This window comes from Sylvia atricapilla, chromosome 3 (assembly GCF_009819655.1).
Source record: "Sylvia atricapilla isolate bSylAtr1 chromosome 3, bSylAtr1.pri, whole genome shotgun sequence".
Taxonomy (NCBI): domain Eukaryota; kingdom Metazoa; phylum Chordata; class Aves; order Passeriformes; family Sylviidae; genus Sylvia; species Sylvia atricapilla.
In genome coordinates this window covers 96200901-96214587 of record NC_089142.1, presented here as the reverse complement: position 1 = coordinate 96214587, position 13687 = coordinate 96200901, and the positions used below count along the sequence as shown (strand labels likewise).

General features: G+C 45.3%; 1 protein-coding gene across 2 annotated transcripts in view; it reads left to right on the top strand.

Moving 5' to 3' along the window:
* Nucleotides 1-6738: 6738 nt before the first annotated feature.
* The window catches only part of LOC136359550 (calpain-8-like), a 29449-nt gene continuing 22500 nt past the window's right edge, over nt 6739-13687 (top strand). For both annotated transcript variants that reach the window (XM_066316275.1, XM_066316274.1), the window contains exons 1-2: nt 6739-6979; nt 9189-9258. In XM_066316275.1, coding sequence (XP_066172372.1) covers nt 6743-6979; nt 9189-9258 — 307 coding nt within the window. In that variant the 5' untranslated portion in view covers nt 6739-6742. The remainder of the gene's footprint in view (nt 6980-9188; nt 9259-13687) is intronic.

The window sequence follows — 13687 nt, the reverse complement described above, 5'->3', positions numbered from 1 at the left end:
CGCCGCCTCCGGCCCGGCACGGCTCCGAGCGCCCGGCACATCCCGGCCCCGCCTGTCATCCCTCCCCTCCGCCGCCTTCCACGGCTCTGCCCCGCCGCGCCCCGCCTTGGCCCGGCTGGCTCTGCCCCGGCCGCCGCGGACGGGGAAACCTCCCCTCCCCGTCTCTTCAGCTCCATGTCCCGTGCAGAAGCATCTCTGCCTCACTGGGCGCCTCATCACCTTCACACCCGCGCTGTACTCGTCAATTCAAAAAGGTTGGTATTTTCCACGTAAAAACCCGAACTAGCCATATAAATTCTAACGTTTAGGGGGAAAAAAAATCCAACAACAACCAAACAAAAACCAAACAGAACAAGAAACCCAAAGGAAGGGAAAACCTAATATGGCTCAAATCCCACGGCAGTAGGTCTGTGCCCCATGTTGTCACCTCATTGCACCTTTGAACGTTTCGAGCAGCAGAGATGTCTTACAGCTTGATTTGCTGGTGGTCACCACAGCGCGTTTTGCCGCTGCTGGCATGGACCCAGCTGCACTCCCTGCACAGCCCAACCCACAAACAGTGAGTTTCCCCCGAGTTTCCCCAAAACACACACACATGGTGTGGGGGAAGAGAGCATCTCCGTTTTTGGCAGTGAGTAGCTGCCAAGAATGGCTGAAATGTTGCTGGCACCTGCGTGGAGCAGCAACCCTCCGAGGGAGAATTCAAACCATTTGTTTCATATTTTCAGTCTGACTCAGGATGTGCTGGTGCCAGGCAGTGTTCCCTGGGCAGCACGCAGAGGCTGTGAGCCCTTCTTGCTGCACCCAGCGCCCACAGTGGCTGCTCAGCTGTCTTGGAGGGACAGGTACCTCTTTTTGCACATTGCTTTCCAAGTCTTGGATGCATGAAACAGTGATTTGGAGCCATCCTGACTAAAATGAACATTATTGCTTGAAATATGCTTAAAGAACCTTAAATTACTGGCAGTACCATTTGCTGAGATGTGGTGGGAAGTTTTCCTTCATTGCTGGTACACAGTGCTCCAAACCACTGTGTACCGCTGTCCGTTTGCTTGCACTCTTATAATTTATTATTCCTCTTCCCAAGCTCAGCACAGGCCCTACTTGCACAGTTCATGAGAAGCTACTGCCATTAAACAAGAAAAAGGGCCAAGCATTGCCCATTCAGTTCCCAGTGTAGCAGAGGAGGCCCCCAAAATCTTTGTGAAGTTAGATACAAACGTTCTGAGCAGCACCTGTCTGTGCAGATCACGGCCACGCAAGAAAACAGCCCTGATACCACCTGGTTGTCCAAACCTGGCAAGGCACAGTCCCACTTCACTGTGCTTTGAAGAGGCCTCCTGACCCCTACAGGTCAGAAGGGCTCTCTTTATAAAGGGAATAATGGTATTTTTAGCAGCACCTGGGAAATCAATCACTGCAAGCAGATCCAGTAACGTTACATGCCATAAGCTCCTGTGTGCACTCAATTGAGGGTGTGCCTTTAGCCAAGGCATGGCTGTGCTAAAGCTCGAGCAGGACACAGAGTGGCACAGGGGGTTGGTTTTGCTCTGCTGTTTAGATTTGTTAAGCACCTCTGAGTTATCTCCAAGCAATCTCCTGGAGCAGGAGACAACAGCACCTCACCACCTGGGAGTTTAACTCGCAGCATGCTGTGTTCCATCCTAACGTGACGGATCTGGGAGCTGTAGAGCTGCTCAAAAAGTGTTTCTTTGGCTCCACGCAGTGGTTCAAATCCGAACAGCTGCCACAAGTCAGACTTCTCTGGTTTTACGAGTCAGGGTTAAAGGAAGCCAGAGTCAGTTCGAAGCAATGGTGTTCATTGGTCCACAAAACCAGTTTTGGTTTGTGATCTCCTCTGCTCTAGCTGTTTTCCAGCAGATGCAGGAGTTTGAGCTGGGTTGAAAATTCGTCATGTAATTACTTTGCTTTTCTTAGCTATCTCTTGTGTGCCCCATAGATGATACTCACAGACCACTTTGGAATCTGCTGGCAGCTGACAGCCTCTGCTGAGCAACGGTGAAGACCAAGTGTGTGCAAGACTCTTACATGCCTGCTCTGCTCAGAGATACCAGAGTTTTCTTAGAGTCTCTGTGGTGCAAAGAGAACTGAGACTGAGCCAAACAGAAAAGGAGAGGAACAGAAGGGAACAAAGCCAGAAAGAAATGGTAGCAGCAAGGATTCAATTTAGCAGTAGGAAAGGTACCTGGGCAATGCAGGGAAGATGTATATTTGCCACTCAGGCTTGTTGGACTGGTCTCAGATGTATAGGAACCCTACTGTCCCATGTGGTTTAATGACATGACATGAATATATTGGTGTAATACAGATTTTTTCTTATTATCTGGGAAGCTGGCTATCTCAGCAGTCACCTGAACAGCACCTGCCCACAAAGTCCTCTGCAGCCAGTTAATCAACAAGTCAGCTACATCCAGCCCAGCAGCAGATGTGGGTGGGAGTCCACAGTTTGAGGGAAGGAAGTTCTTTTGAGCACACATGAGCCAGTTCCTTCATTTTATACATACTCACACAGTATGCCCATTTTCTTTAAAGAAGGAGGTGATTTCCATTTGACTGTGAGACCAGTATAATTCTCTTAAGTGAAAGTAGCAAGTTCCACGAATAGTTACTTACTTGTGTCTCCCTAAAACCAGGGAATTTCAGAAGGAAAAAGAAATCTGATTTCTTCTTCATCTCCCTGCACACCTGCAGCGCTTCAAAGAAGTCACCAACTCTCACATTTTGCAAGTGAGTGGTTTCAGCTGTTGCTGCAGCAGCTCATTCTGGTTCCTGATAAAGAGCATCCAGCTGCCACTCACAGCATGGAGTTTCAGGCAGGATGGGTTTGTCCTTCCCAATGCCCACATGCAGCAATTGTGGGTAACTCAGAGCTGCTCTGCCTTGCATCATCCCTCCTGCCTCTTGCTCCTTTGTCCTTTCCCTGTACATGGATACTGGTGAACAAATGGCCAACAGCTCAGGAAGGGAGGAATGGGCCCAGGTACCTTCTGGGCTCCTGTTCTCCTGCTGAGGAACTGCCCCATCCTCATCAGGATGAGGGTGGTTTCCCAGGGGAAGAGGCTTGCAGTAGCAATCGTGATGTTACATGAGGAAGGGAATTGCTTTCCTGTCTGTGGTTTGGGATCTGGAGAGGTACTGAGCTTTCCCCAACATCACAAGGTGGCTCCAGCTCTGACCAGTTCAGTGTGAGGTGTCAGAAAGACCTGGCTCATCCTGCAAAATCCAGCTTCTTTCCCAGTGCTGAACCATCATTCTGGATCAGCCCAAGTCATATTGTGGAGCTTCACACCTGGGGGTACAGGCATTACCTCTGCAGGACATCATCTTCCTCCTCATCAGGCACCAGCAAGTTTATGGTTTTTATAAAACAAGCAAGCAGGATGACAGCTAATTTCAGATGTGTTTCCCAATAGGGAACCTGTGAGGCTGCAGCTTGTAGCAACCCATCCCTCCCCAAACACTCAGATAAAATATGAAACAATAAAACAATAATCTTAGAGAAAAACATTTAGGAACTTTCATAGCTCCCAGCGGTCTTCCTATTGATAGTCACTCAATTTTCACAGTAATAAGGTGGGCAGGAACCCATACATCTAGAATATGAGAAGGCAAGCTCTCAGAATGGAACTGATCTGTTTTCATGGTGCAGGGTCTACAGTACAGCAAAGCAGATCCAGTCCTCATTAGCCAAGTGCTGCAGTACAGGAGAGCCCTCTCATTTCTCTCTAATGCACTGTGTCAGAAATGTATGTGAAACTGCTGGGTGATTGGCAGTTATTTTCTTCTAAAGATTTCCCCATATACAGAACAGTCCTGACTGCATGGAATTTTCAGTCTCTTTGACACCCAGGTGATGCATTTTTCTGGTTTAATTGGTTCTTCGTTATTCCTCTCATCCTCTTGCCATCATCAAGAAAGGAGGAGAGAGAAGGAAAGGAAAGCAAGAAGAGCCAGACAATAATATGCAAATCCCAGAAGCAACAGAAGTCAGAATAATTGTTACAACTATTAACCCTAGGGGTTAATGCCACTTCAGCAGCAGTTTTTGAGTCATGGGGAACCTTAAAACTTTTTTCCTCCTATAATACAGCTGTCAGCTGTAGCTGTAATCAACTGTAGTCATCATCATCTCCTCTTCTTTATATCCTCTAGATGGTGCTTGTGTATCACATTCTACACAAAATAAATCATGCTGATGCTAATCAAGCTTGGAAAATGGATTCAAAGTGCTGTGACATCACTAGAATCAAATAGTGATCTGTGTGATGGACACACTGGGTGGTCACCAGGTCCAAGCTTCCCCCAGAGAAAAGGGTTGTCCTCAGTCACTTTTCAAATGTGAAAACTGAAATTAGTTATTAAATCCTGATTGTATTATAGAATGGTTTGTTTTGGAAAGGGCCCTAAATATCATCTTGATCCAACCCCCCTACCATGGTCAGGGGCACCCTTCACTAGAACGGGGTGCCCAAAGGATCATCCAGCCTGGCCTTGAATACTTCCAGGAATGAAACATCCACTACCTCCCTGGGAAACCTGTTCCAGAGCATCAACATCCTTACACTGAATAATTTCAACTTAATGTTTCATCTAAACCTCCCCTCTGTCAGTCTGAAGATACATTTCCATTTGTCTTACCACTACAAACCCTGTAAAAATTTCTTCTCCAGCTCTCTGGTAGCCTCCTTTAGGAGCTGGAAGGTGCTCTAAGGTCTTTCTGGAGCCTTTTCTTCTCCAGAATGAAAAACCCCAGTACTCTCAGCCTGCCTCCACATGGGAGGTGCTCCTACCTTTTGTCTGTCTTTCCCTGTTACACTCTGGTGATGCACAAGGGTTCACCTGTGCTGTGCCTGCTCACATCTAGTCAGAGTTACAGAGCACACACCATATCAAGTGTGTGTCTGAAAAAGTACATGGAAAACAAAACATTGCAATTGTTCAAAATGACCTTTTCCAGTTGCTGGAACACTGTGCTTTTCCAGGAACACCGCTGCCAGCCTTGCAGCTGACAGCAATCACAGCAAAGTGGGAGCATTCCTCTGTACCAAAGGAAGAGGGGAAATTTCAGCACAAGGCATTGATGCAGGGTGGGGGAAGAAAGCAATATTCTGCCTCATGAGCAAAGAAAGTGGGTACCTCTGAGTGGGTCTATTTGACAGGAAAACAAATCCACTCTGGAAAGAAAAAAACCTTCCCTCAACCTTTTGTTATTCCTTTCCTCTCCTCTGGTTCAGTAAGCAGACATGCCTGAAAGTACTGAAAGGCAACGGGGATAAAATTCTGAAATTGAGTGAATTTCCTTTACTCAATTTCAACAGAATTAGTTTAATTTTTGGGGTGACTGATACATCAATTCCCTCAGCCCAGCCTTCACTGCCTGGAACTGACCAAGTAATTTTGTTTCCTCCTTTGCATTCACTTCAAATATTTGTGGACAAGCAACCTGGCTAGCCTCTGTTTGGATTCCTTATCTCACCAGGTTTCATTCCTTAAAAATTCTCTCTTCCCTTCCCCACACCTTCTTTCTAAATTTACCTAGAGGTAGTCATCAAACAAGCTCCTTGGCAAACAGAGTTACTGTTTACCCAGCTCTCAGCTGGACAGGGGTGATCCCAGCCATTATACAGGATGACAGCAGAGAGCAGCTATGCTCCATGGAAAGTACTTCCTCCTTCAGTTCCTAAACCTACAAAGGCACCTTGCCACGGAAGTGTGGACCCCTGTTCAAGATGGGGTTGCTAGGGTAGAAATGGAGTTTTTCTCCTACAAGAACAGCAACCACTGTTTCCTAAGGTCCATAAAGCCTTTTGCACTCAAGGCTTTCTTTGTTTTCTGCCTGTAAACATTTTATATGCAGGAAACGCCACCAGAAGACTGTAAATATGATGGGTAATCTCTCACTAGCTGAGACAAGAGGCTGTCTTTATAGATGGGAACGTTTCAGTGACTTTCTGCCCAAGGTGACACTGGAGAGGGGTAGCAGGGCTTACCAGCTTCCCTCTTACCTGGTGAAACAATTTCCTGATTTTGGCTTAGGTCATGCTCCTGGGTTGTATCCTTGTCCTCTGCAAGTGGCCAGCTCTAGCTCTGTCAGCTTCACACCTCTTGTTGCTAGTAAATTAAATTGTAGATTCATACTCCTTTGAGAGTACCAAAGAGAGGAGTCTTTTTAAGAAACTTCATTGTTTAAGCCAGAAGTGGGTTCAATTTTCCCTAGCTTTAAAACTCCATGGCATCTCCATAGCCATGTCAGGTGTAGCAATAGATATCCAGCTCCAGGTTTTGTGCCTCCAACAGCATAGAGTGCGATTTCAGAAGGAAGAAAGGAGTTTTGAACCACCTTCACCTGGATTTTTAAAGTACTGATCCTTAAACCTGACTTTCAGTACGTGGAATGCACGCAGTCTCTTTCCCTCTGTTAACAGGTGTGCCTGCAGAAAGTTCTCCCTGGCTTCTTGCTAAAAAGAAGCATTTTAAAAAGGGAGAGCGGAAAAAGCAAATACCATGGGAGTAGCAGCAGGCAGTGCCCATAATCCCAGCCGTGATGGCTGTGGCTCCCGCCCCTCTCCCCGGTACATATTTGCTCTCCTGGTGCCTCCTCCCTCCAGGGCTGCTGGAGCACTTGGGACAGTCCTTGGCTCCACCCGAGACTGCTGCCTGCCCATACTCACCTCCTCTCTTTGCGCTGGAGAGCTGCAGCACACGCTGGGAGGTGGGCAGCATGTCCAGGGTCACGGCGAGACTGTGCCAAGAACGGGCAGCAGCGGACGGGCTCGGATCCAACGGGAATGCCATCAAGTACTTGAAGCAGGACTATGAAGCCCTGAAGCAGCAGTGCCTGCAGACTGGCACACTGTTCAAGGATGAGGAGTTCCCAGCCTGTCCTTCTGCTCTGGGCTACCAGGACCTGGGACCATATTCCTACAAAACTCAGGGAATAGTCTGGAAGCGCCCCACGGTAAGAGCGTTCTGTAACTTCTTATTTCACTGAGTTCAAATCTAACCAAAGCCCAGCTGAGCATCTGGGTTAAATCACTGGTGAGCTTGAATATCCACTGCTTCTGTATGTCTTTTTTCCTAATTCTATCTTGCTTTACTTCCATGGCAGAAGCAAGGTTGGAAAGGGGGTGGGAAAAGGAATCATCATCTCCTAAGCCCATTATAAAGCAGGGAATTCTATAAATTCTTCATGGGTCCCTGCTTCTTGGCAACCTGCTTTCTTTCCATTCATCCCAGCTGCAGAGAGACAAAGTCCAGGGTGCAATCCAGAGATGGATGCAAAAGCCCAACATGTATCCAGCCCCAGATCATGGGCCACCCCAGGAACCACTGACTATCATTTGTAGCAGGACCCACACTGAGGTCTTCCTGCTGTGCCCCTCAGGAAAACACCTAAATAAAACCCTCTGCCTCACTTCAAGCTGCCTGTAACTGTTAAATAGCAACTGTCTGGAAATGTTATTATCTAAATACGTGTATCCTAGAAATGGCCTCTGATTCTAAGAAGGTAATTTTCATCAGCAAAGATTAGATGATAATTTTTTTTTTAAGTCCCAAAATCAGGGCTTCAGAGATTTTTCTGCACTCTCATTTTTCAGTAATTTATTTCAGTCCCCAAGTCTCCTTTGTCATTTTACAGCATCAAGAAATATTTTAAAAAATGGGGATTCCTCTCCCCACAAATTACTCACCTCCTTTCCAGAGGAAACGAGAATGAGAGGAACAGAAAATTTCAAGGCTTCAAACTTTATTATCTTTTCACCTGAAAAGTATGAAACAGAAACTTGCAGGTTTAGTAACCCCAGGTTTAATAACCCTGGCAACTCCATTTATCCATCAGCACCTCACTCTGGCACCTGGACGTTACTTCAGCAAATACCATGGATATGTATCTTGGCTTTGCCTATCCTTGGAGAAGATCAGCCTTAGAAAACTCATTAAATTAGACTTGGGTTTCTCACACAAGAACAGAGTTGGGCCTGCTGCAGGCAGAGACATAGCCACAAGCACAGCAGGGTAAGGAATAACTGAGGGCTGAGATCCAGCAGGGTTCAATATCCCAGCCCTGCCTGGCAGAGACCAGCCCGTGGGACCCCTGAGGGGAAGCTCAGCTGTGTGAAAGGTGCATGTGGCACTTGGGAGTGGCTCAGGAAGGACAGGTATCTGGGTGAGTAATAAGTGCTATGCAGCTGACTGACACCAGGTGCAGCACTTTGCAGGGAGAAGAGAAAAAAATACATAAAACTTTCTTCTGTGTGGTGGGTAACCTGCTGCTGGACTCTTCTCCACTGGACAGAAGCAAAAGGATGCAGCCGAGATGATTCCTACTGGAGGGAAGATTCACAGACTGGCTCTTCATCATACACAAGAAGCCCTGGGTTGTCTCTGTCTCTCCATGGGATGCTCAGAGCTGAAAACTGCTGCTCTCGAGGAGAGCCAGTGACTGCCTAAACTGTCCTCAACTCTGATTGCCAAGTTAGGCTTCTGTAAACTGCTCCTTGCTGCCGTCCAGAAGCTCATGGAAAATTCTCAGAAAAAACAGAAAAGGCTTTTGTCTCTAGAGAGACAATAATGTCTTCCTAATATAGGCCATGAGTTGTTGGAGAGCTCAGAGTTGGGATCGGAGTGACAGTCATTGCCATAACCTACTTGGCTGGCCCCAAAGGTCCAGGAAGAAAGGGGGGTTGTTGCTAATGAAAACATTTGTGTGGTTGGGTCAGGGTGGGGAAACATCCTGTGCCACACTGTTGGCACTGGAAACTCAGCACAGTTCCAGTGGCACAGGCAGCAGTTACAGTCACCAACTCATTTGTGCTGCTTGAACCAAAATCTCAGCAAGATGAAATAAGATGTAAATGCTCTGGTGAATTTTCACCTCTGTCTCCACAGTAGCAAAAATTCTCAGTAGTATCACTGACAGTGCCTAGTAGCAAAGGGCATCAGGATTTGCCTGAAAAAAACCAAAAACCTAACAAACAAAAGCAGATCTCAATTTAATAAAGAAATTTTGTCCTGGGACTGTGTTAATCAGACAGAGGAGAAAGGATATATTTTTAAAGACATATTCAAAGTGTTTAATAGTTTTTGAATATTGAAACAAGGAACAAGAAAAGGGAACTTTTCAGATCAGAAAGGGTGATACAAACTCTGAAATCTTGTCTTTTCAGGAGTTATGTGCCAACCCTCAGTTTATAATCGGAGGAGCTACCCGAACAGATGTCTGCCAAGGAGAGCTGGGTATGTAAAGTGCTTCTGAATTTTGTTTTTTTGAAGAAGAAAAAGAAATGAAGCTTCATTTAAAAACTCCTGATACACGGACCATTTTATTGGCTATCTGCCAGACACAGTATGGAGGGACAGACACCCAAAAAGAGGACTCACATACCAGCAGTGCTGCCTGAGACAGGGCTTGTAAGAGCTGTGTCAAAATTGGAAGACACCAAACTGTCTCCTGCAGGAAGGAAGTAATCATGTGGAACAGAAAACTGGTTTGCTTTTGACCTCCTAAGACAGAGGTGGATGCCAACCTAATCATGGGAGCACTTGCCCTGAGGCAAGAGAGTGGGATTTGTACACATGCCGGCAGGAGCAGCTCCAAAGACTCAGGGGACAAGGGACACCAGGGAAGTTTTCTGTTATAGCCTAGTCCTTAGGTTCTTTTGTTTGGGAGGCAGAGCAAGTTCCTGCCTCAGTTTCACACAAGACAAATACATGAGAACCAAGGAACAGAGCAGGAACTAGTTTAGTAGAGGGGCTGGGTCTGAGATGTGCCATTTTGTGCCAAACAGGATGGTCCAAATATGAGTTAGAAACAAGGATCACATCAGAAAGAAATGAACAGGGAATGTAAACTTTGTAATACCATCCACAACAAACAAATTGTACCAAGCCCTTCATGCTGAACCCTCCTTTCTGCTTGAACAGCATTTGTGTAGAGCTGTGAGCAGGGACAGGAGCAACCAGGAACCAGCCACACAGACAAAAAAGGCAGTGCTGCTCAGCTCCCTGAATCAGGGCCTGATGCAGAGGACGTATCTCTCAGGCAGCACTCATCCTCTCCCAGACATCCATCATAAAAAAACCTTCCTTACCCATTTTTCTGCAGTGCCTGCCTTTGACTAAACAGAGCTGCTGTGCAAGTGGCCAGAAGGGAGCTGTGAGGGGACTTGGTTCCCTCTTGTCTAGCTGCTGCAGCAGCAGCCTTCCCTGCCTTGCTGATAAGATCCAGCTGCAGAGGACAGCAGCAGCAAACCCTTGCCTGCATAGAGGCATGAAGGCTGAAGCTCTTGTAATGAGAATTTGATAGATTAGACGCAGAGAAATCAGCCTTTCTCCCTCCTGTGCTGCTAACTGCACTGCTCCTGACCTCGCTGGTCTTCCAGCACATCCATTGTGCAAATGAGATTGAAACAATTTCTGCAAGTCGTTGGCAATAAATAACACCAGTGCTGCTCTTGTAAACACAGCACTATTAAAGCACTTGCTAAAAAATTCCCTGGTGTGTGGGCCTGTACTCCAAATACTAAAAATAAGATGCCCAATCATATACTTGCTCCAGGATATTTATTTGGAGGACGCTGGAAAGGAGTATAGGGAAATCACTTACTGTATTTCAGGAGAATGGCTCAAATAAGTAGTAAAAGTGACATTTCTTGTCATCTCCTATTTCGAAAGTTTCTACAATGGCATAAAAAAATAATTTAAGAACATACACCTGAAGTAAAACCTCATTTTCCCAGACAGCTTACAAGCTATAGGACTGAAAAATATTATCTGCTCTTAAACAAGAAGAGGCCAGTGCATTATTTGTGCTTAGCCTAGAAACTGAATACAAATACCCTGAGCACTTTTCTGTTCCTGTCACCTGCTGAATGTTTCTGTGGAGTCCCAGTCCTTTTGGCTAAATGGGCTTTCATTAGAGATCAGTGCCAAAATCCATCACATAGTGCTAACAGCAGAACTGGACCCCAAAACCTCCTGTGAATCGGGGATGGTGCCTTGCTCTGGGTTTTCCCAAGACAGCTTTTGGTGGGCAGTAACCCAAAGGCTGGTCCTGAAAATAATCCCAAACCTAGAATAAAAGCTCCAAAGTCTGATTCTGCTACTATCAGGAGCTTGATTTTCATTGTCTCCCTCTCTCTCTCTCTCTCTGTTTTTTTTTCCTCTCTCTCTCACACACATTAAAAAAAAAAGAGGAAAAAAAAAAAGAAAACAATGAAAGATAATCCAATTTGTTCCTTCAAGGCTGCTTATAATTGCTTCTACACACACTGACCCTTCCCAAAAATAAACTGCAGGCATGGGACTTCCCTTCCAGCCTTCAGGTATTTGCTTTACATCTCTGAGGCATACTAAGCTTTTTTGGTACTTGATCCAATACCTTGAATATCAAAGTCCTTGTTACTAAAACCCTCATGTAAAACACTTCTACTGAAACAGACCCTGGTTACATATTTACATAAGCCACGTGTGTGACTGGGTAACACATCCTTTAGGGAAATAGAGCCTATTTTTAATAATATTCTCTGACATGTTTCTTTTCTTTTAAGAATAACACTGCTGGTCTGGATTTATATGAACAAAAGGAACAAGAAAGTCCAGAGTTGGTCTCACTCCATTAAGCTTATTTCTTTGACAACAGCGTAAGCTAGATGAATATCAGCTTGGGAAGTTTGATGGGGACTTGAAAGTCTTGAAATGTTTTAAACGTTCTTTGAACCATATCTTTTTGATAGCCTAGTAACAACTTGAAATGTAGTCACATAGTCTCAGTTATTAAAGGTGACTTATGAAATTTTCTTGCTGCTATCTGAATAAGTTAACCCGAGGACTGTTTGCAGAAGTTCTTAAGAGGTAAGTGGCATAAAATTTAATTTAAATAATATCAAATGTGCTGAAACCCCCTCAGTTTAATATTAGCTTTCCAGATCCACACTATTTATATTCATGAGTTGCCTTTTGTTCTGAGCGCCCAGAGGCCACTGCAGGCACGGCAGTTCCCTGGGCCTGGGCTGGCAGCTGGAGGAGCTCCCTGAAGCTCAGGCAAATGCCCCAGTTCACACCAGCCCAGGAGCCCAGCCCACATGTGCTTTGTGCATGCCTTTCCTACAGGCAGATTTGGGGAGATTACAGGTATCCTGGAAAACAAACCAAAGCCTGACAGCTCTGAGATAGATCTGATACCTGCGGAGGGAGCCTTTGAAGTGGCTGTAGGCAGGAGAGAAATAAATAGTACTGGGCTTGTTCACTTATTTTGCCATAGACATTAATACATAGCCCTTCTGACATTCAGTCCCATGGGCTCAGGGATACTGGAGATCCTGGTTCTAGCAAATATATCCCCTGATATAAAAAATACATTCACTAACAACTCTGAGACCCCAGGGAGAAGAAAGCCTGCCCCTTTGCTGGATTCTCCTGTGCCTTTCTGTACAGAGCTGCAGAACAAAATTAATTTCTGTAGAAAACCTCAGAAAGTCTTTAGAAATCTCAAAGCAGAGGCAACCTGCACTGCCATAAATTATAAGCTAGTGGGTCAGTGCTTCCTTGTTGTCTGGTGTGATGCCCCAGGTACTACAGCTCTGAACAAGGGCTTCCAGCAGAGACTAAAGCTGCGAGTCAGAGCTGCTTGGCAATCCAGGAAGCCCCAGCACTGTGTTTGGATCCTTTCTGAACTCCAGGCATTGCTGAAATAGCAATAAGCCAGAGCAGTCAGGACAGAAATGCCTCTGTGTGTCCAGTCGCATCCTGGAACCAGACCCTTGGACTTTTGGCTGAAACTCACCATCTCTAGGTGACTCATCTCTAGGTCAAAGCAGAGTTTAGATGCTCTGTGTCTAGACACTTTGATGGTAGCTAAACAGAAACTGAGCACAGCTCTGAAGCAACTGAAACTAATCAAATTTCTCATTTATTTTATGGCCTCTGCAAGTGGAGCATGCTTGGGTAAACATCATCAATACGGAGGAGTCGCTGAGCTGCCGGGTCACCAAGGATTCCTTATTCGCTGCAGCAATTTGATTATCTCTGTAAACCAGCAGCTGCCTGGGCAGCCCTGAGAACATGAGCCAACTCAGGGCATCTGTGAGCAGCAAGGGATTCTATTTCAAGTGCACTCACAGTCAAAATAATTCTCCAAGATCACACATGTAGGTATATATATATATACATATATATACACACACATAGAGGAGAAAGGCACAGCTAGGCTTCATGTTTACCCTTTCTACCACAAACTCAAGGTCAGGATTGGCTAAATTTAAAAACAAAAAGTTAAACTCCCCAAATTTCACTTTATTACCATTTCAAATTACTTCAGATCCCAAAATCAAGCTGGCTTCTTTACAGGATGTTCAGCAGCAGCAGTAAACACTGTAATTGGCAATTGTCTGGAACTTTTGTTCATGGAATATGAAACTGAACAGAAGCAGTGATATATGTCCATAAGTGATTTAGCCTTTCAGGGCCAGTATTGAGAAGGATTTTTTAAAAAAATAGTTATTTTTATAAGCTGAAATGCTGCAACTTTAAACCCATATGGTGAGCAGAAATGTTTTTTGATATCATCATTTTTTTGACTATGAGCCTATTTGAAATACATTCTAATTAATTGGTCAGTTGGCCTCTTTTTCTCTCCCTCAAAAAAATTCCCTTTTTAAGAATGGAC